The sequence below is a fragment of the Mixophyes fleayi genome, chromosome 2 (genome assembly GCF_038048845.1).
Source record: "Mixophyes fleayi isolate aMixFle1 chromosome 2, aMixFle1.hap1, whole genome shotgun sequence".
In the NCBI taxonomy this organism is placed as follows: Eukaryota; Metazoa; Chordata; class Amphibia; order Anura; family Limnodynastidae; genus Mixophyes; species Mixophyes fleayi.
This window is the reverse complement of record NC_134403.1, coordinates 301,488,889-301,513,259: the sequence shown is the minus strand read 5'-3', so window position 1 is coordinate 301,513,259 and position 24,371 is coordinate 301,488,889. Positions and strand designations below refer to the sequence as shown.

Sequence of the window (24,371 nt, the reverse complement as noted above, 5' to 3'; positions counted from 1 at the left end):
TTTGATACTACACTAATTGTAATTTATAATGCTCTACAAATTATATTATTCTGAATTTGTAAGTACTCAGTAGGAACAAGGGAATAGTGAAATGTCTTCAGAGACATTGATAATGTTTTGCAGCAAATAAAATGTAGAACAAAGTAAAAGTTCTGCAGTTCTAAAAGGTAAAATGTTGTAGGCTGAAGTAGCCTGCCAGGTACAAAACAAACAAAATAAACCCAGACAAATGGACATTAATAACAAAATACTTCACACATCATAGAATACCCTGTTTATAACACTGAAGATATAAAACTCATACTGTTATGGTTATAACACATCTGGGGCTTTTTGCAAACCCTCAGTTCAGGTTCTGGCTACCAAATTTTACCTCGTGGGGTAAGACTCAGCTCAGCAGCCTATTAGGAACATTTTAAAGGAAAAAATGCCGTTAGCCCAGAAACTCAGCCCAAGATAGCCACTAAAGGACCGACTCCCTACCCCCCAGCCAACCCCTGCCCCAATTGTATGGTGCACATAATATGGTGTATTTTAATATTTCAGTGGAAAAAAGTAATTAAAGCTACTCATTGCAAGGCTTTTTTAAGCTGCCCCTATGCACAGCAACAGCGATTGACGCGATATTGCAGCACATGTGGTCCAACAGTCATAATCAAAGTATAAGCCACCTGTTACATATTGCCAGTGTGTTTTCAGAAACAGAATATACTAACACTGGAAGTAGTGCAAAACAAAAGGCTTTATTATAACTGTGGGACACCCTAGTAGCAAATAGTGATTATGGAGGCCCCCGTGCCAAATGCACAATGGCTTAAACAACTGAAGCAAATAATGAATCCAAAAACATAAAACAGTTGAAATCCTGGGTGGTAGAAAACAAACAATAATCCTAAAAGTGTCTAGACCTGTATATGTCAGGTTGCAAAAAATAGTCTTTGAAAACAACATATTCCTGGTGAAATAATACTTGAATGTAAACACGAACAAGGTTGAAGAGAGTCTAGTAGTAGAAATCCAATTTCCACAGTATCAAATAAATCAGAAAGTAACATGACAGAACTAGCTAGAGAACACTAAACACCAGCAATGAGAGTGATACAGGTATAAATAGTCATGCAGCAGATAGGGCAGTTAGCTGCCATTCGAAAATAGTTGGCTGCTGCATTGCTGTAAAGCAGGTTAAAAGAGATGCATGTGATTGTGATTAGTGACTGGTTCACTGTAGGAGGAGATTTTTCCTTCTTGTACATGCATTGATGATCTACAGACAGGCGTAGCAGCTGATATACAGGCTGGAGAGTGAATGGAAATATAGGAACTATGATAAGATGATTTGACTGGTTAGAGTGCATTTTTGACAAACTGCATTAACGAAGGCCATCGTATTATGGATAATGGGGTCATCAAAATTAGGAAGGGAATAGGCCCAAGTCTATGGCTCCCCTTTGAAACTCATAATCATGAAACCGACTTGGTTAAACTGGACTCAAAAATATGTCAAAAATTCTCTAAAATGTTTAATACATAGTTGAATGATTGCAGAAAACTGCTTAAAGTCTCCATCAATTAAAACTGAAGGAGAATCTGAAGATTCAGAATAAGAGGCCTCTGGAACCTTTGGCAAGCTGGCCTATACCTCACAGATCTCTGGCTGGGCAGCACTGTGAAGCATCTCTGGATGAGTAACGCTATGAGGCATCTATGACTGAGCAATGCTACATTGCTACGAGGCATCACTGCCTGAGCAGCACTAAGACACATCTCTGACTGAGTAGTGCTACGAGGCATCGCCACAGGACAGGAAGCAACCACTGAACTGTGGCTCAGGAGGCAGTGAATTGGACCCCTGGCATGGTGGGTGACAAATGTGGGGACCCAGACTGGGCAGATGATTTTGACAGCCTTGGAGACTGGGCAGATGACTCTGAAAGCTGGGCAGTCTGTGGCACTGGATGCAGAATAGTTTGTTGTACTGGAGGCCGGACAGTCTGTGGCCCTGGAACATTATAGTCTGACGTAACAGGAATAACTGGACCAGAGAAGGCAGTCCCCCACTTGGATGTCAGGACAGTAGTTCCCCACTGGGACAGCAGTTCAGGAGAGCCTGCTAGGATGATAGGGCAGGAGACCCCCATGCCTAAAGACAAGGACAGTCAGCTCAGGCACAGTAGACTTGACAGGAGTAGTCTTGGGCATAATAGACTCGACAAGAGTAATCTCAGGCACAGTAGGCTTGACAGGAGTGGTCGTGGACACAGTAGGCTCGTCAGGACTGGTCACGGTCCCCTCAGGATTATTTATATCCTTTGCATAAGAGGACATAACTGCAACTTTACACGGGAGACAGAGGTGGGTAGCTTGGCACTTGAATCAGAGGCTGGCAGCTTTGCACAGGAAACAGAAGGCTGATAGCTTGACATTGGAAACAAGTGCTGGCATCTCAAAGCAGGAGAGAGAGGCTAGAGGTTCAGAACTGGTCCCTGAGACAGAAAGGAAAGCTTGAATCGTCTTTGTGACCGGATTTGTAATGGATTCCGGAACAGTAGCAGGAGGAACCAACAGCTTAGACACATTCACTGGGAACAAGTCATGTTGTAACATAGAAACAGGTGGCAATATGCATTGCAAACGAATCCTCGATCAGGAGAAGAGCAAACTTAAGACGGTTCTGCAGGATGTTTTGGTCTGCGGAGTGGGCAGTCTTGTAAAAAATCTTCATTACTGGCACAGCAGAAGCATTATTTACCAATCCTTCTGTGCCGTTGCTCTTCCTTGGCTCAGGTGGGGGCACTTGCAAGCCTGGATTTCACTGCACAGTAGTTCTTGGTTAACTGCAATCTTGTAGCAGTGTTTTTGTGGATTGATGCCTGCACTGAATCTGTTATAGATAGAGCTGACTGAAGAGAAACAAAGGTATTTAAGCAAAGAGAACCGGGAAAAACAGTATCTGAGAGTCTCTTGATCAGATCTGGAAATAATGCAGTAACCTGAGCCAGCTGGAAAATAGCAGAATTATATCAGCCAGTAAAGTCTGTAGTACTGGTAGTTCTCTTAATTGCAGGTCAGACATGTTTTCAGCGCAAGCAGTGGATTCAGTTTGTAGCTTGTGAAAAATAAAAAAATAAATCTGATACAGAAAATCTTCCAGTGGGCTCAAATACTATTTTTTGGGCTGGTTATTCTGTTAGTTATACCCAGCGTGTCTTCAGAAATAGATAATACTGACAGCTGGAAGTAGTGCAAAACAAAAGGCTTTATTTTAACTTTGGTACACACTGGTAGCAGATAATGATTATGGAGACCTCGTGCCAAATGAACAAAGGCTTAAACAGCTGAAGCAAATAATGAATCCAAAAACATAACACTTGATATCCTGGAGGTAGGAGTGATAGAAAACAAACAATAATCCTGTGTCACAGCACATGAACAGACTGGCTATATAGAAAAGAGTCTAGTTCAATATATGTCAGCTTGCAAAAAATAGTCTGTGAAAACAACAGATTCCTGGTGAAATAATACTTTAATGTAAACACTACCAAGGTCCGGGTACTTAGCTTGAAGAGAGACTGGTAGTAGAAATTCAATTTACAAAGGGTATAGTTCAGGCTCTAGCTTGAAGTAAAACAGAAATCAGAAAATATCATGACAGAACTAGCTAGGGATCATTAAAAACCAGCCATGAGAGCTAGGAGTTGCAAGTATAAATAGTCATGCAACAATTGGGGCAATTAGCTGCCATAGGAAAATATTTGGATGCTCCATTGCTGAAAAGCAGATTAATAGAGCTGATGTAATCCTAGTGGAAGGGAGCACACTACACTAAGATATCAGGCTTCAGACCCTCAATCCTAAAATTGTCTCAGTGCAAGTCAGCAGTGTAAGCCTCTGAATAGCCAGACCTCATCCAATTTATCCACCAATGTGTGTCCAAATTTGACAGTGGTCCTGTTGCATAGTGATCACATGGAGAGGCAGGAGCAGTCTGTGTATATCCAGTTTAAGTGTCATTACCCACTGGCATCAAAATACATGCCTTCACAAGCATATTTAAATGCTAATAAAAGGGTGTAAACAGGCATGTTAATGTTCCAAGGACACCATACCTAAAAACATTTGTGCTTGTGCTCAGTAACATTTGCTTATGGAGCCTTTTATGGACAATGTATGCTGCATTTACTACTTTAACACAAGTGCACACATGAGAATCAATGGAATTTTCTCCTTTGACTCTTCCCCCAAAAGCAAGTGCACAAGCTCACTACCATTGTATGTCAATTGCAATCATTGCCACTGTTGTTTGATGCAGGGACAGTGCGTAATCGTCCTTACATAGCTCCCTACTGCTTGATGATATCTTGAGCAGTCTTTGGTGGATCACAACAACTGAGCATTATTTTATTATATGGTTGTACTGAGTTACTACTAATTTGTCTATTTGGTAATAAATTATGTTCTAACCAATGTTGACTTTAATTAGTTTAATTAGAATTTTCTTCCATATCTAGCATAGATAAACACTAACTACAGCATCAATATAATAGATGAATATAAACAAACCAATATATTACATACAAGAGCATAATTACCACAGGTGCAGGAGGTACAGATACTGTGGGGCCCACAACTCATATATATGTGAGTTTCTTATCACCAGGCAGTACATGGAAGCCCTTACCAAATGTATGCTATGGGGCCCACAAAAGTCTAGTTACACCTCTGATTGCATAATACAAAGTAACAAATTGTCAGCAATTAGCTTTGATAAATCTTGCAAATGTTTGACAATGAAATCAAAGGGATAATTGCATTTAGTCACTAGAAATTTACAGATTTATATTTTGTTAATAAATAATCTCTAGTGTCCTGTAATGTTCACTTCTGTCATCGTGAGCAAGCACATAAAGGGGATAATCTGCCTTATTATATTACTAAACATATGCTATATATTTTGTTTCTATTTAAAGCAAAGTACTTGATCCACTTTGAAATCAACGTTTTGACTGGTGTATATGAAATAAACTGGTTGTTCTTCTTAATCTGACAATGCCCATTATCCAGATACAGAAACATTGCAAAATATTGGTCATGAGAAATACAGGTTGTATTTTGCTCGGCTTTTGCCCCTTATTGTAATTACTTTGTGACTATTCCACAAAGCAAATATTAAGCATTTTATTACCATCAATGTATTAGTAGTAGTAGTAGTAGTATTGGCAGCATGGTTTCACTTCTGCCTCACAGCCCTGGGGTCATGAGTTCAATTCCCGACCATGGCCTTATCTGTGAGTTTATATGTTCTCCCTGTGTTTGCGTGGGTTTCCTCCAGGTGCTCCGGTTTCCTCCCACACTCCAAAAATATACTGGTAGGTTAATTGGCTGCTAACAAATTGAACCGTGTCTGTCTTTGTCTGTCTGTGTCTGTCTGTCTGTGTGTATATTAGGGAATTTAGACTGTAAGCTCCAATGGGGGCAGGGACTGATGTGAGTGAGTTCTCTGTACAGCCCTGCGGAATTAGTGGCACTATATAAATGAATGATAATAGTAGTAGTAGTAGTAGTAGTAGTAGTATTGCTGTTGCTATTGTTGTTAATTTTAAAGAATAATAATCTGGAACAAGAGGAAAATCTATAGGTATAATTGAACTGATTCACTCATTTAGTTGTATAGATTTTTAGCATATATCATTATCCTCATATAGCGTACACATATCATCCTTATATATGTATAATCCTGTATGTAGACGAAAAATTAAGTCAAATGTCTTAATCATAATTCTAGATAATCTAAAGTGCTACATCGCCATCTAGTGTTGCTTACCACTACTACTCAATACCCAAAAAAAACCACCTTCAATGAAAATATTCACATGTATTTTGGTATCAAAACAAGCAAGAGATCAAAAATAATGCTACTGTATATCATTAACACCAAAATATGTTTATTTTATATTATTATACATACACAAAAGTGGCTATTGTATTACCTGTTCACATTTTGCTGTATATAGTAAATATTGGAAGCATTTTCCCAGTTATGTGATGCATGATTGAAATAAACTGAATAGCTAGAACTTGAAAGAGAAAATAGCAGCAACCAGCTTTTCACCCAATGTCATATCTCACACCTCATGAGTCATTTTCCCTATTATCTAACTGATGTGCCAAAACTATTTTTAAAACACGCTGCTATTTTCTTACTTGAAATTAAATGACATCCGTATTTTCTTCTGTTCCTACATTTCCATGTATTTACAAGCATTTTTGGTCTCTGCTTCATACTAATCTGCCATCTTGACATTTTAAACTAGTTTATGGCCTTGGAATCACTGCTTGGGGCTGTATTTACACTGGCTTTTTGAACAAGCCAACACATGAACATAATTGCAAAATCTGTCCATTCCATAGGATATTTTTTATCTATGATAAAGATTGTAGCCAATAACAAAGCAAAGCAGAAATAAGCCAAAATGTTTTTTTTTTAACTCTTCAGTAAGGGAAAACAAATATGACAAAGGGAATCATTTAAAACAAATTGAATGCTTAGCTTCAAACAACAGAGCGTTTGAAACCACATTCCTGCATCAGTGTTCAAGGAACCTCATATGTGTTATTGGGACCCTCCTTCTTCCAATATGCATTCCCCTCCTTCACATCGTGACACTGCTTCTGTAAAATGAAGACTGTCTTCCCTGACATAATCACATGAGTAGTATTCGCACTGCCTCCCTTAATATTTCACTGGCAAACAAGATATACAGATTATACACAATAAAATGGTCAGTCTCTAGGCAAACACACCTTAAAAAATCATTTATGTATAATATTTTAGTAATACATTCACCCAAAATCCAATGTTATAAAGTGTCTATAAAAATAAAAAAATAAAAACGTGTTTCATTCATAAAAATAATTCATGTTATTTTAACAAATAGTAAATTGTGAAGACATGCAAGAATACTTAGAATTGAACAGAAATAGATCAGAATATCATGATCTTGGCTCAATAACTCAATACGTTTACATTGAGATTACATTATAAAACAAATTGGTGTGCACTACTATCAGACATTGCTGCTCATTGATGTCAGCATCAAACTATAAAGAAGCAATGATGAATATTGAAAATGTGAGCGGAGGATGCACAACAAGTTTAAATCCTATAATCTACAGTTTATGGAAAATAGCGTTTCTAAGGAAAATCAATGTAAATCTATGAGCAGTACAAGATCCGGTTCTGGCTGTGACATTTGCTCCAACAATATTCCATCATCTACCATACATTGAATGCATATATGCTGTTGAAATCTGAATGCAGTGTGAGTGCAATGACTATATTTTAATATGAATATAATGATGATTTTAAACTATTTTAGCAATGTATGTTTTAGAAAATAATTTTTTTGAAATGGAAGGCCTTTGAGAGATTCATTTAAGAAGATCTACTAAGGTATAGGAGAATAGTTTTAATCTTAAAGTCTTTTTCTCAACCATGTGAGCAGAATATATACTGTATCCTTATTATTCTGGCAAATATAATTATTGATATACTCTGCACTATATATAATATTGCTTTTTTCATATGGTGAAAAACCTGAGCAAATTTGGAAGATCATCTAAAGAAGGACAACATTAATTTCGAAACCTATTTCGTCATGCACTTATCACATTAAAATGAGGTGAGGTACCGTCTGCCTTGATATATGTGGAAGGATACTGGAGACCTTCTAGATCCCTGACTGCTGCAAACTTGAACTATATGGCAATTTCTTGATGAGTTGGCATTGGTCATTCATAAATTTCTAGACTTTCACCAAGTAAAAAGACTCATGGGGTTTTAGCGATCTCCAACCTTAGAAGCTGGATACCAATCTAGCGGAACACTAAAACTGAATAGACTGTCCATAGCAAAACCACTTCTCAGCCTAGACCATTCCTTTTTATAACTTGTTTGATTCCCATGCCCATGGGGCTGGGAAAAGGTAGTCTTAAGTAGCAGGTATTGGCAATTGTCACATTACCAGGCTGTCCTTCTCAAGTCAACACACAAACTCGCCCTCCTGCTGTATGACTCCAGACTGTTTGGCTGACCAAAGCCCAGAACAATGGAGCTCCACTTAGGTTAACTAAGGGGCTTGGTCTGGATAAAGACTAAGCAATTCCCAGTTTATCCCTTGTAATACTTTTCCTCCAGAATCTGGCAGCCAGCTGATCAGGACTGCTTGTGTCCTGGGACAGAGAACTGCAGCCCCTCTGCAAGATATGTGACAATTACCCAGAACTGACCTGTTCACATTTAAAAATAGACAATAACAAAGTCATAAATGATACAATCAAGTATAAATGGTAATAGTTGGGGTACTTTGAACACAACAATACATACAATAACCCTATGCCACACTATAAGAGAGATGGTGTTCAGTGGGTTTTGACCTTTAGTTACATGGGCCAGACCCCTGCTCTGACCACAATTCTTGTATCATCTCTACTCAAGTTGGGACTATTTTCTGCAAATTGTTAATCAGCTGGACCTGGGACAGTAGTATACTGTTGTGCATACTGATAGGATAGATGTTGTTTGAAGGAAGAACAAAATGCTATGCAGAACACTTATTATTTTATTTACTGATGGGTAAGTGTGAGAGGGTGCCCTGTCCTAGCAATATACATAAGTAAATTCTATAGTTAGGCTGTTCTTTTTTTGTGAAACCCCACCAGGATATTTTAATAAGAGGGCCTGTATGCAATGAAAATGTGGCATACTGTAGTGGCTATGCCACCAACCACACTTTATAGAAAGCTCATTTCAATCTCCGAGGGAAAAGCTGTTTGAATTGCTGCTGTTCTATCAATTTATTGGTGTCTGTGTATAATTAGAAAAAACTAAATCAGTTATTTTTTTATATTGATAGAAGTAAAATATTTTAAGTACATTGCTAAATCACCAAAATTAAACATCTCTTTTTATGTATGCAGCATTGAACCTACTTGAATCTTAAATACTAAATATATGAAATTGACCATGGCATTTTTAACATCTGTTCTTCATTTTATGTAGCACCAACAATATATGAAAATTGCATTTATACTATGTGAATAAGATACAAAAGAAAAATGCTTATTGCATAAAACTCTACAGAGTTATTGGGGGTCATGTTGAATTTGATGATAAGTGCATTTTTAATATATAATACACTGTTTACTTCTGAGTATGCGCACAAGGCACTATACAAAGAAATAAAAAAAGTATATTTTATGCTGAAAACGCAATTTGCATCCAATTCAACATGACCCATATTATATTTAATTATACCTTCTGAATATCAGAAATAGGTAGAAAAATGGTTATAACCTTTAAAAAAAAATGTGTATTCTTGGCAAACAGCACACGTTGTTATATATATATATATATATATATACATGTTTTCTATCAGAATCTATATATATATATATATATATATATATATATATATATATATATATATATTTATATATATATATATAGATTCTGATAGAAAACATGTTAGCTTATATAGAGAGAAATGGAAAGGGTCCTTACATTATTTTCTTTAGCAGTCAGTTATTATTGTATAATTGTAAACCTGCTAGACTTAAAAAATTACAAAAAGGTCAAACTGTTTGGGGTATTTCAAGGTTTTTTAGCTTAAACAAACTCTGCATTTCAAATTGCAATGACATATTTACATTTTTCTGTATACCGACCCTAAAATAATTCACTGACATAAAGCATATAGACAGCTTTACATGCACAAACCTGAATTTGCAGAGCTACCGTAGTATGTTGATTCCTTTAAGCAATTCAATATTTTTATACAATATGCTGAAAGTTATTTACATGAGGATATTGGTTATGTCTTGAAATAACGCTGACCTACTTTCACACTAATAATATCACATGAATAATGAAGAGTTGTAGAGCAAAAAGGATGTAAAATATTAAAACACATACCCAGTTTTGGCGAAGTTAGTCCAATATGTCATAACCACTGCGCTGAGCATGACATCATTCTTTGAGAAATTGCAATTAAAAAGTTCCGTGGGTCCTATCATAGGAATTCCAAAAACATAAGGAACTTCATCACCATGAGCAGAATCAGCCCAGGATGGTTTCATTTCACTTTGACAATGGTGGTAAAATGCATAGAAATAAGTTGGAGAACCATATCGAGCATGTAAATCAGCAGTTGCAACAGCAGGCGCCACCCACTGGTGATCTGTAAAAAGTGCGACCAACGTCTTCCTTCGTGTTTCTGGATTTTCTTTATCAGCCCAATCTGTATACATGAACTTAATAGTTTCTCGAAGTGTATCTTTTCCCTCCGGATAACCATACAAATTGTCTACAAAGTTGGAGACTGAAAAGTCAAAGTCATTTATTAAAACACCATCTTCGTTATCTACTATACCATCAACAAATTTTAAGCCTTCGCCTTGATTAACTCCAAGCATAATATCATAATTAAGGAACTCCCCTTGTTCCATGAGTATCTGAGGGTCATCTGGAATGACATCACCATCAATGACTGGTCCAAAGGCAATGTGGTATGTGGCTGGTGTGATGGACTGTTGAATTAGTTCTTTGTAGTTCTTCTCCCGAAGACATTCAACCAAGTCAATAGTATCCAGCATGTCACAGCCCACTTTATCTGCCAATATCCTAGTATACTTGGCAGGCTGGTAGTTCACTGCCCAGCTGGAGAGAGCTGTTCCACTTTGTATGATTGCTTTTTGGAACAAACCTGCAGGTGCAAAATTTACAAATGCAAATTAAAAACTTAAAAATCATAAAACAATGTAGCTTTTACTTAGCAAATAATACACACATTGTGTCTGTATTTTATAGATTCTGTTTATTAGCAAAATAATAGCAGAAGCATAATTTCTTATCTAGCACAATTTACATTTACTTAAAGATAAGCATTTACTCAAACTTCGGATTCATTTAAACTTGGGCTTGATTTTAATGATACTTTTACAATTGCTAGATGTGCTTTTACATTTTAAAACTATTATTTTACTAAATAAAATGTAAGAAAATACATTTTTTGAGCAATCAAAGCCACTTGTCCATTTAATTAACACATACATTGCTGTTACACTGAAAAGATCACGATACAAAATACAGATTGTTATAATTCAGGAACAATGTATTTAAATGATAATTTGAAAACACAAGTTAAAAAAATCAATATATATAATTGTTTTTTGTTGCTGTTTAATTGTATACCCTAAGACTTACTTGAGACTACTGTTCTCAACAACAATAACTGTCTAAATCAATAGAGCTTGATTTCTTCTCCTATATTTCACTATTTATTTTTGTATTTTGTACATTTTTATTCATAATATATTATTGCATTTTAGAGCAATAAGTTAAAGTAGGGATGAACAACTAGTGGTCTTTCAAAACTTTACCGGGCTTCCAGTTACAATATAATTTGCTCAATATATTTCATGTGGTGGTGCACTGGTAAATCTCCTGTAGACTAAATTTGTGTGTAGATGCTGCACTTAAAGGCTCCCCCCTGGAGGTGATTAGCTGCCACCTGGTGGAAAGGAACACCTTTATACTAGTAAGACAATTTGCACCTTTTTTCCTGGCAACACAATCATTTCATTGTCCTGGCCTTATGGCTGGACAAAAAAAGTTTTTATACATACTGGCCATAAGGCTAGAACCTATGGGAACTTTTTTATTTTTCGTTTATTTACCTTATTGATACTAACACTTATTTGCACTATGCACTTTTTTATGCTGTGTGTGTGTATGTGCACGGGAGTGTATGTGTGTGAGCGCGCATGTATGTGTGTGTGTAAGTGTGTTTGTGTGCGTGTGTCTCATGTTTGTTTGAGGGGTTTTGGAAAACCCCTTTTGGGCATCCTTTTCCTATATTATTGGAGACACCCCTCATCTGGATGGAGCTGAAATTTCCTAAGGGAAGCTTTGGGCAACCTTGGGGAGAAAGAAGCCCACACAAGCCTTACGTGAAGGTAGACTTGAAAACCCTTGTCACCTTAGAGGACATAAGGCTCCAGGAGTTAGGGATGTCAAGTGACACCCTGGCTTTGGTGAAGGGGGGTCTGAAGATCGAATGGCTCTTTGGAAAGGGAAGGGCGCAGAGCCATTTACCTTAAGGGAAGGGGCCCTGCACCCTCTGTGACTGTGCTGAAAGGCTTGGGTCTAAAGACCCAAGCCCCCCAGCACAGTCACTGCACTGCACTGAGTTATTAGAGCATGCACCATGGGCTTCAAAGAAACAGAAAATTGGTGAATGGGATAGATTGTGTATTTTCAAGTCATTGCATTTATCTGATATGCACTTGTATCATTTTGGTAATTTGAGTGTGTCATTAAAGTGGTAGCTGAACCACAGAATAAATTTAAGAATAAAAATCATAGCTGATCCTCCATTAAAATGCACACTTGAGACCTTGACTACTTGCCTTGAATATACTACTAGGATGAATTGTCTACTGTATACTTGTGAATTGTATGAAAACAAAAGTACAAGAATAGCATAAACACACAGCCACAAAAAAATTGGATGTTTATGTGCAAAGTTTGCAAAATTGCAATGGTTGATTTTTGATAATGTTCATTTTAAAAATAGTAAAATGTGTCATAATTTGTAATGTCTTGCTTTGGTTTGTAAAATGTGAAAATTCTAAAACTAGCTCAATTGCTCACTATGCCCATTCAAAGACCAGATACTCATCGACTCTCTTGTTACCTTAGATTATAAGCTCTCACAACCAAAGCCTGCTTCACCCTCTGTAAGGATTTGTTTGCATATGTATTGTCTCTGAACCTCTTACAAATTGTGCAACACTACTCAGAGTTTGCTATGTAAATGTACTAATATATTAACTAATATTTAGATCAATATATACTCTGAACACAAAACTACACATATGTGACCTTGTGACCTTCTCTTTTTCCTGGTAGTATGTGGGTATGTTTCAAATACTACATTGAAATTCTCATTAAGGGGAATATCCCTTAGTGAGTCTACCCAGTTGTGGCTGCGTTTAGAGAATTACCCTTGGTGATACGATTTGAGGATCTACATTTGATTGAAATGTCTATTGTTTGGAATTCGTTGTAATACTAATATTTGTATCATGTATTGTGTAAATACCAAATTTAGTGTGAAGCAGCGCAAAAGTTAGAAATTCCATTATTAGTGGTGGTATCACAGAGCAAGAATATATCAATTGCAGACACTTTAGTAGTTTTAGTAAACACTGACAGAGTGGAGAGAGAGAGTGAGAGATAGTGTGTGAAACAATAGCTAAACATTATGCTACAATAAACAAAAGTGTCATGGTTTCCAATAGTTTCCAAGAAGTGCCACAAATGCTTCCAATACAAGTAATGTAATTCCAACACCATTAACGAGGCTAGTACGTGAATACGAAAATATGAACACTGTCAGCTTAGAAAATTGTTAAGACTAAAAACATATGAATGGCATAGTTACCAACAATATACATAATATCCAGGGACATTGTACTGTTGGGCTAATGCATTTTAGCACATATCGGGCCTAATTCATTAAGGAAAGGAAAGCAAAAAAATGTGCAACTTTGAACATTAGCAAAACCATGTTATATTGGAGGGGGAAAAGAATTTAAAATGTGAGGACAGATTTATAATTTGAGTAGAGCATTTCCTAGATCAACTTTTAATGTCAGTGTAAAAGTAAAGCTATCAAGTATTTGTGCCCTACATGAAAAAAACAGCCATTATTTTTCTTATGTGCAAAATAATAAATTAATTTTCACCCCTCTAATTGTAACATGATTTTGTCCAGGAGAAATCTTACTAATTTTTTGCCTTACTTTCCTTACTGAATCAGACCCCTCATGTCTAAATTTCCTGTACAAGTTTACTGAACTTGATTACAACATATGTTTTGCATTTTAATTATTAATTTTCAACAAAATATTAACTTATGAAACTTAGAGAATAAGAGTTATAAATACATTCAGTATAGGTAATAGCATTAATTATTTTGTGTACCACTTGTATAATATATAAAATTGGGACACTGCCTGGGAGAAATTCTACACCTGGGACTATCCCTGGAAATTAGGGACAGTTGACCATGTATTCAACATAGCTAGCAGAACTGAAATTCTGTATTGCTCTGAAATGTTAAAATACTGATAGTTATAAAAAATGAAATCAATAGAGATGAGTGAAGCATTCAGTGCTGCTCCGCAAAATACTCACCTCATTCTGAAAAAATTTGCATGCATAATTTGACTTTACTACTTCCCAGTCCTCCCTGAACCACACAGCAAAATTAACTGTTGTTGTCTCTATTCATATTTCAAAATGTATGCAGGCTGATAAAGCAAAGCAGAACATGATGATTGTATAACTGGAACTTCACATCTTTGCGAAATGGTCCGTTCCACCACGAAACTCAAATTGCATGAAATTTCACAGTAATTTCACTAGTCTCTATGAGCCGACAATGGATAACCCAGTGATTTACTGCATTCACTCAAGATTCTCAAATCATAATAAATGTTCAATGTCTGCATTATATGATATGTTAAACACACAATAAATACAGTTTTGGCCACAATAACCCATATGCTCCTCCTGCTGAAGTATTTCCTGCCCGATATATGTTAATTATGTAGAGACTCTATTTAAAACAAAGACATTTTAAAAAAAAATGCAACTATGTACTTATAAGACTCAAAAGTGAGCTACAAAACTACTTTTGCTGGTTTTATAAGGTCTCTCTGTGATTATTACATTAATCCAACAAAGATCTGCTGATGCACTTATATATATTGCTGCTCTCATTGTTTATCATGTATGCATTACAGATCTAGCAGATTACTCAAATTTCAAATACATCTCATAATTTGCCTGATTCATCAAGGCATGTATCTGCCAATATTGAGCATATCGTATGCAAAATCACTCTGTGCATGCCCGGAACTGGGAGACATAGCCTTGAATGCAGCCCTGTCCGCTGTATCTTCGAACGCAAAGGACACTTACTGCAGCCTATGATTTTGGGGAGTGAACTGGACAGGGAAGGGGCATTTTGCCATAATGAAATTACAGTAGGACATTCCAAACGCAAGCGCACACAGCCACATCCGAATCCAGCTCTGACACTCTTAAAGTTATTTGTTTTTTTGCTGCATCTCTTGCTCTTGCTAAAGGGTTAGTTTAAGTCATAATCAGGAGTATTGATAGTCTCGTATGCATGCTATAATATGAAGTTGCAATCACGAACAACTGTAAAAATGTATTTTATGCTCAGTAGACATTAACAACATTCTAATAAACATATTTCACTGAAAAACAAACTTTAAGAAAAATAATATTTTTTTAACTATTTTTTCATTAATGCCTATATTAATAACAGGTTACTTTAAATCAGTCATTTTTTTCCTGTGCATTCTTTTGAAAATGTATAATCCATATAAGTATTGGACGTAACTTGCAGCATTTTGTATTGTAGAGCTCAGCAGACCTGCCCCCGATTTCAAAAGCACAGGTATCTAGAGATCCATAGCTTGGTGAATTAGGGAGTACACAAAGCCTAAATAAGTGCAGATAATACTAAAAGGGGGTTGCACTCAGAATGCGTGCCTTGATGAATCAGGCCCAATATATCTACTTGTAAGTATAACTTACGTGAGGATTTTTAACAATAACTTTCATATGTTTATCCAGTCATTAAAATGTCTTTGTTCACTAAAAATAAATATTAAAGCAGATGTGGCTTTAATTCTCAAAATATGTTTTATGGCAACTGTCCCAGTAAATAAAATCTTATATATGCCTATTTTTCACTCACTAAAATGCCACAGCCATTGTGGTTAAAATTATTTAAATATACTTTATTGTAATTGAGCCATATAACTGTCAGTCTTATAAACACAAATAAGTACTGTAGTAGGTGTTGTTAAATTGTAGTACAATTTATTTTAATTGTGACAAGTCCTGCTTTATACATGCTCAAAAATATATCACCGTGGATGATGTTCAAATAATTTGAATATAATTTTTTCTAATTGCAAAACAAACGTGTCTGTCAAATAAACACCTCTTTCATAAAATAGTGCAGTGGGGTGGTTGAAAAGTCTTGTTAGTGTATATTAAATTGATAAAATTTGACTTATAAATTAGGTAAATAACTAATAAAGATATTTGTGAAGTGTGGAAACAAAAGGAGTGCAAATTTAAATAACAAAAGCTGAAAAACAATGCTGGCAAACAATTTCCCTAGCTCCCACTCACATGAGTCATGCCAGAAAGAGTGAAAATAGCTCTGGGGTTGAAGAAAAATAACCAAACAGGAACTTTCTGTACAAAATGCGGTTTTAACCAATGAATCGACAAATCGATTAATTGATTTACAGTAATGAACAAATTTGTCAAATCGGTCATAAATTGAATTTTAAAACTTTGATCATTTCTGCTCCTACATCCATTTTATTTATCTCATGTCTACAATTCACCCTGCTTTTCTCTATCCATGCTATACATGCACATTACAAACACACATTATATAGTAAACTTCTATAATGCTAAGTCAATCATAATTTTTTTCTCAAAACAACTTTAGGACTCAATGATGAGTACATAAAGTATCCAACATCTACTGTAACAGAAGACTTCTCAGAAAGTCAATGAATCTGGCAGAAAAAGTCACACAATGTTGGTACACAAAATAGAAATAATGAGAGCATGTATTACACTAAACCATACATTGAGGATTTATAAACACCTATACAGTGTTAATGAACTTTTCAGCTGCTTGATAACATCTGAAAACTGTATATTAAAAAGGTTGCATTTTCTGGCATGTTAACAAATTGTTGACATCACATTTAAAATTTTAGAATGTTGTAAAGTGCATAGAAAACACATTCAAAACCCATACTAGAATGCATCTGTAACATATGTTTGAACAAGACTATGTGCATATGAGCCTTCAACATAATAACATAAAAAAGGTATGTAGGATAAATGTAATTTCATTGCAAAATGCCATTTCTGTCCAATAATACAATAACAGCAAAATAAGATATATTGCACTTGTAAGCAATGCAAAATATCTGAATTTAAATGTTTATGTAAAAAATTATAACTGCAAATTAACAGTGAACGTATGTGTTGTAACACTCATTTTGTCATGGCACTCTACCAAAAAACCATCTCTATTAACCAAAGTTGCAACGCCTGCACACTGTGAATCAGTCAGTTTGAAAATCAATCGCTATCCATATCAGACACAGGCATGTGACTCAATAAGCAAGACTGTTTGATAAATATTAGGTTTGGATTTTTATATTTTGGGGCTGACTGTCAAAATAGTTAAACAATTTAAATCACTATTAGAATACCATTGTAGAATAACCATGTACAATTGATTATTCAAACATATGTACTTTACTGTACATTGCATTATGATAAACAATAACCTATTTTATATAATCTCAACATACTGTATTTGACTTCATCATACAAATCAGGATTTAATGAAAGTTACAGTCCAGTCCATAAATATTAGGACATCAACACAATTCTCACATTTCTGGCTCTATACATCACCACAATGGATTTGAAATGAAACAAACAAGATGTGCTTTAACTGCAGACTTTCAGCTTACATCCAAATCAGGTGAACAGTGTAGGAATTACAACGGTTTCAATATGTGCCTCCCACTTTTTAAGGGACCAAAAGTAATAGGACAAACTAAACAATCCTACATCAAACTTTCACTTTTTAATACTTTGTTGCAAATCCTTTGCGGGTAATTACAGCCTGAAGTCTAAAACGCATAGACATCACCAGACGCTGGGTTTCATCCCTGGTGATGCTCTGCCAGGCCTCATCTGCAAATGTCTTCAGTTCCTGCTTGTTCTTGGGGCATTTTCCCTTCAGTTTTGTCTTCATCAAGTGAAATGCATGCTCAATCGGATTCAGGTCAGGTGATTGACTTGGCCATTGCATAACATTCCACTTGTTAGCCTTAATAACTCTTTGGTTGCTTTTGCAGTATGCTTCGGGTCATTGTCCATCTGCGCCGTCCAATGAGTTCTGAAGCATTTGACTGAATATGAGCAGATAATATTGCCCAAAACACTTTAGAATTCATCCTGCTGCTTTTGTCAGCAGTCACATCATCAATAAAAACAAGGGAACCAGTTCCATTGGCAGCCATACATGCCCACGCCATGACACTACCACCGCCATGCTTCACTGATGAGGTGGTATGTTTTGGATCAAGAGCGGTTCCTTTCCTTCTCCATACTCTTCTCTTCCCATCACTCTGGTACAAGTTGATCTTTGTCTCATCTGTCCATAGGATGTTGTTCCAGAACTGTAATGGCTTTTTTAGATGTTGTTTGCAAAACTCTAATCTGGTCTTCCTGTTTTTGTGGCTCACAAATGGTTTACATCTTGTGGTGAACCCTCTATATTCACTCTTGAAGTATTCTCTTGATTGTTAAATATGAAACATATACACCTACATCCTGGAGAGTGTTCTTGATTTGGTCAACTGTTGTGAATGGGTTTTTCTTCACCAGGGAAAAAATTCTTCTGTCATCCACCACAGTTGTTTTAGATGGTATTCCAGTTCTTTTGGTGTTGCTGAGCTCTCTCGGGCGTCCTTTCTTTTAAAGAATGTTCCAAACAGTTGATTTGGCCACGCCTAATGTTTTTGCGATCTCTCTGATGGGTTTGTTTTGATATTTCAGCCTAATGATGGCTTGCTTCACTGATAGTGACAGCTCTTTGGATATCATATTGAGAGTCGACAGCAACAGATTCCAAATGCAGACCTTTTACCTGCTTAATTGATGATGAAATAACGAGGGAATAGCCCACACATGTCCATGAAATAGGTTTTGAGTCGATTGTCCCATTACTTTTGGTCCCTTAAAAAGTGGGAGGCACATATAGAAACTGTTGTAATTCCTACACCGTTCACCTGATTAAAAGCACATCTTGTTAGTTTCATTCCAAATCCATTGTGGTAGTGTATAGAGCCCAAAATATGAGAATTGTGTCGATGTCCCAATATTTATGGACTTGACTGTATATTTTTCAGATTTAATAGAAAGAAAGGTTCACACAGAAAACTGAGATACATACAGCTTGTTTAGTCCTAAAAACAACTGTGGAATGCAAAATACATTAAAACACTGATAGGAAGCTATTCCCAAACATTATAAAAATCAAGATGGATCAAAAGTAATTCTATATAATTACAGGTACAGTATGTAATTTTCAGTTTGAAAAAATAACTATGTATGGGATAATATAAGTGAGTACATATTTGCTTATGAACACAGATTATTTAAGCTTCTATGGTTTATTATAACTGTGATTCTTAAAATTTGTTGTGACATCTGAAAATAAAATCGTGTTCTAATTATTATTGCTTTTTCCCAAATGCTGACTACTTTGGGTAGGCATTACTGTATTAGTAAACTTTCTATTTTAAGGCTGTTTTCTAATTGAAATTGATCTATGGAAAGCTTCATCTCTTCATGTCAGCAACTTCTAATTAAATCAAAATATGAGTCTATTTCTTTCAACAGCTTGTCTTTCCATTGTCCATTTATAAACTGTTGTTTCTTTGACCAGTGTTGTTATTATTATTACTATTATTATTATCATACCTTAATTATTAAGCACCTTTAGCACTGTACACGTAGAGGATCAAAATACAAACAATTTGCGTCCAATCATATAAAACCAAATGTAAAGATGGCCCTGCCAAAAAGTGCTTACAATCACAGAAGTGTGGGGAACACTTATAAAACAAAGTAGGGAAATAACAATTACAGGTGCTGATGCGAAAGTGTGAGTGGATACTGTAAGGCTGGGTACACACTACAGTGTTTTAAACTGATTATCGGGCAAGTGAAACGATAAATGACTGTTCGGCCCGATATCGCATTAGTGTGTATGCTGCAACGATGAACGTTCATCGCTCCATAGCACATTGTATCATAACATTTGATTTTTAAACCATAATAAAAATCTCGTTCAACAATGGAACAATATCTTTCCAATTCTGCAGTGTGTATGCACTCATGAATGGCAGTATTCATAGATTTCTGTGTACTGTGGACAGCACAGTGGCCTAGTGGTTAGCACTTCTGCCTCACAACACTGGGGTCATGAGTACGATTCCCGACCATGGCCTTATCTGTGTGGAGTTTGTATGTTCTCCCTGTGTTTGCATGGGTTTCCTCTGGGTGCTCCAGTTTCCTCCCACACTCCAAAAACATGCTAGTAGGTTAATTGGCTGCTATCAAAATTGACTCTAGTCTCTCTCTCTCCCTCTCTTTCTGTCTGTCTGTGTGTGTATATTAGGGAATTTAGACTGTAAGCTCTAATGAGGCAGAGACTGATGTGAATGAGTTCTCTGTACAGCGCTGCTGAATTAGTGGCGCTATATAAATAAATGATGATGATGATGATGATGATACCTAGCCTAAGGCAAAATTGGTAAAAGATAGTAATAATGAGTTTTCAGGAACTATTTCAAGATTTTCTAAGTTGAGGAGACTCTCATAGGGTAGAGATTTTAATAAAAGTGCTTGGGAGAAGACTTGCAGTCACACATGTGATAAGGTCATGAAAGGGAAGGAAATTAGAAGGTCCCTGGAGGAGCACAGACAGCAACTGAGAGAATCTATATGGGTGAGATGGGAAATATAGGTGGGATCGGAGTAATGAAGCACCATAAATTCTATATATATTCTGAAGTTTATGGGAAACCAAAGAAGGAATTGACAGATAGGACAGTATACATGGATAGGAAGTATAAATGTCTCTTGTAGCAGCATTCATGATTGATTGCCAAGGGGGTAATCCTATCATTAGCAGGCCAGACAGGAGGTTGCAATTTCAAGATGGGAAATATAATTTTCAGAATTCAACCAATGGTGCCATCCATTGACATTATTACAATTACATTGAAATTATGCTACTATGGCAGAAAAATCATTTGGCAATAAAGAAAAAGAATATAGTACATAGTTTCTTTAATTGATAAATATTACATATATGATATAGGTCCCATTTATATTCTAAAAAAGACATGAGAAATGAGCATATATTTTATTATATTTATATTGCCTGTGTGTTGTCATATATGAATGCATAGACACTAAGGGTTGAGTTATAAGCAGATTTATTAGATTTAGAAGGAATTAGTAATGTAATATTTAGAACATGCATATAACACAAAATGTTTACTGCAGACTTCTGAATGTGCTTATTTTAACAGTGACCTTTGTTTGTATTTTTGTACATTTTATTTTGGAAAACATACCTTATAAATAAATCCAATTAAAAATAAAAATGTTATAATCAAATTAATACAATATTTTATAAATCAAATTTAATTAAATGCACACAACAATCTTGTTAAAGTTCATATATAGGAAAATCTGCATAATAGGGCATTAGATAATGACTACAGGAACATATATAAAATATAGCATCATCAATAATTAGCTTGTAAATTAAAAACAAGGAAGATAAGACCTTTAAAATATGTAGATGAAACTTGTTACCTAATTATTTACTTCAGAGTACTATATTAAGACCTTTGCACTAACAATGATGCACATCTATTAGACAGAAAATGATTAGGTTACCTTTTTCCTTGTTAAATATGAGAGCTAAGTAAATTTCTGAATGCATTATATATAGATTACTGAAGATACAGAGAGTTTACGTTCCATAAAACAGCTTTGCAATCCAAAAGCACACAACTGAGAATGTTGTCTAAACTCCTACACAAAGCCTAAAATATAGTCTGGGATATATAAAATAGCGATTTATGATATCCACAAAATAATTTATAGCAGGAGCAAAACATGATATTGTCAGGCCCCATTGCAAAATTTAGGGAAGAGCCCGGGATGCTGGTCTGCCCTTCCAAGGACCCTGTCCTGCTCTACTAAGCGTGGTCTTTTGAACATGTGCAGGGTACAGCACCCACTCAGAAGTACAGATTAGGGGCCTTAGGAGGTTTCCAGGTCCCTCTCACCTCCCTGCCCTGAAGTACTGCATCCATTTCAATAGACGTAGCTCCTCCACTGGTAAATTGTATATATTTATAAGTTTCAGGAGCAGACTAGAAAATATTGAAGACATAGTTGTGATTGTGGTTTTTTTTTTTTCTTGCAAAAAGAAGACTTCCTACAATTATTTCCATTAAAATCTATTGGAGGTTTTATCCACCTTTCACAGAAAATCTATGACGATACAGCTTTTGGATAATTGTTGGATCAAGTGCATAACAATGTAAATGCAATGTCAATCAACTTAAAGAATGATATGGTTTGTGCATATAATTGTAAATGTTATTTGTAGCTCTTTTATAAAGCAGTTTGTATTAATAATGATATCATAGGGGTTTAACCTAGTACTGCTATGTAGAAGAATGGAGCTGACATGGTGTTTACTGTGGACAATCCACAAATTTATTTTCATACTTGGTACGTTTAATACCATTGAGAGTTGGGAAACGCATCTTCTCCGTGGAAATTCTGTGTTCACTGATTGTTGGTGGCTATGAGTTGATCTGTTCACCTACTCTCTTATCTTGTTTCGTCACCAGGTGTGATATTGTGTTCAATTGAACTACTACACTATATTGGCTCTCCTACATATATTCTTGTTTTCTATATGGTGAGACCGAAGTAATCTGCAACCAGGAGTTTTTGCAATAAGGATTTATAATCTACACGTTTACTGGCAAGAAAAGATCCAGTACGCATAAATTATATATTATCTATTCCGAATATCACAAATAATACACTATGAGGCGCCTTGCTGTTTTTTTGTTATATATATATATATATATATATATATATATATATATATCACTGTTATTGGATACAGGTAAACAATGTAAGTTTCAACTCCTCCTTCTACCCTCTGTAGATATTCTTTCACCTTGACCTTAATTTTTTTTATTGCAGACAGGATATTAGATGTCAATACTAATGGTAATATTACCTCATACAGCAGCAAGTACCCACTGATTATCTGTCACTTGTTCACACTTAAATGAAACATTTCTTTGGTTAAAAGCTACATGCAGTTTTCCCTGTATTTGGCTGCTATCTTTAAGACAAAACTAACTTGAGCACCAAATCCGTTAACTGTTTCCAAAATTTCTTTCCCACAAGCTGCAACCCAGAAGGTCTATGAATCTTTTCAACATTAAGGCAAGGAGTAACAAAATTACCCATCCAACAACCAACAATGATCTACCTGTAGCAGTGGCAGATCCACGGGGGGGGGGGCGATCGACCCTAGCAGGGGCTTGCTGCCGGCGGCTGGACACTGTGCAGGTCCGTTCGGCAGTGATAATGTGCTGCCCGGCTACTCTGATTGTGTTTTAAACACAATCAGAGCAGCGGGACAGCACATTATCACTGCCGAACGGACCTGCACATACTGTGCAGCCGCCGGCAGCCTTAGAAGTTAGAAAGGGGGTGGGGCCTAAATTGTTCCCCCTATATCGCCCGGGGTAGAAAAAATTTCTAGATCCGCCCCTGACCTGCAGTGCCTTTGCCTTCTGATTATTTCATATTTCTTTTGTAATCCTGGGGACTAATATTTAAGTCATTGTTATTATAATTTGACTACTTTGGTTGTTGATAAGGGAAAGGTAGTTATTCATTGCTTTAAACATTACAGATAAATTCATGGAAATACTTAGACACTTTCCTATTGGCAATCTATGTTGCTACCCATGTTTATTGATTTTATTGTTATAAAACCTTTCTGATGAGACTGATAATTTGAATGGCAGCATAATAACATAATACTATTACCTTCAGAATAGTGGGATAAGGTTAATAGGCTTACACAGGATGCTCCAGCCCCAGATCCAAAAATAGTGACTCGTTTTGGATCTCCTCCAAAAGCTCCAATGTTTTCTTCAATCCATCGTAAAGCTTGTATTTGGTCAAGTAATCCATAGTTTCCTTTTGCCGCTTGATCCCCTGTACTTAAAAATCCTATAAATAAAATAATACAAATATTAATAATAACAATAATAATAAACAGTATATATTATAGTGAAAGTATAGATCAAAACTATTTTAGAATTACTGATTTTATATTGTTTTAGGAAATGTCTTTTACAGGCAGGAATCCAGAATGCATTAAATGTCAATTATTTGGGAGATACATTGCTTTTTGAAAATCTTACCAACACTAAAAATAAAAAATTCTCACAAAAAAAGAACAAAACCAAAGAGTCAGGGTAAACCATTAGTCCCATTGGGACTTTACCTTGCACATAAAACTATTCTACAGTCATTT

At 35.8% G+C, this 24,371-nt stretch overlaps 1 protein-coding gene across 3 annotated transcripts in view; it reads right to left on the bottom strand.

Annotated features, from left to right (window-relative positions):
• NLGN4X (neuroligin 4 X-linked) overlaps window positions 1-24,371 on the bottom strand; it is a 285,144-nt gene that overhangs the window by 23,208 nt on the left and 237,565 nt on the right. For all 3 annotated transcript variants that reach the window (XM_075196474.1, XM_075196475.1, XM_075196476.1), the window contains 2 exons: window positions 23,879-24,064; window positions 9,971-10,760 (listed from right to left, as the gene is read on the bottom strand). In XM_075196474.1, the coding sequence (XP_075052575.1) occupies window positions 9,971-10,760; window positions 23,879-24,064 (976 nt within the window). The remainder of the gene's footprint in view (window positions 1-9,970; window positions 10,761-23,878; window positions 24,065-24,371) is intronic.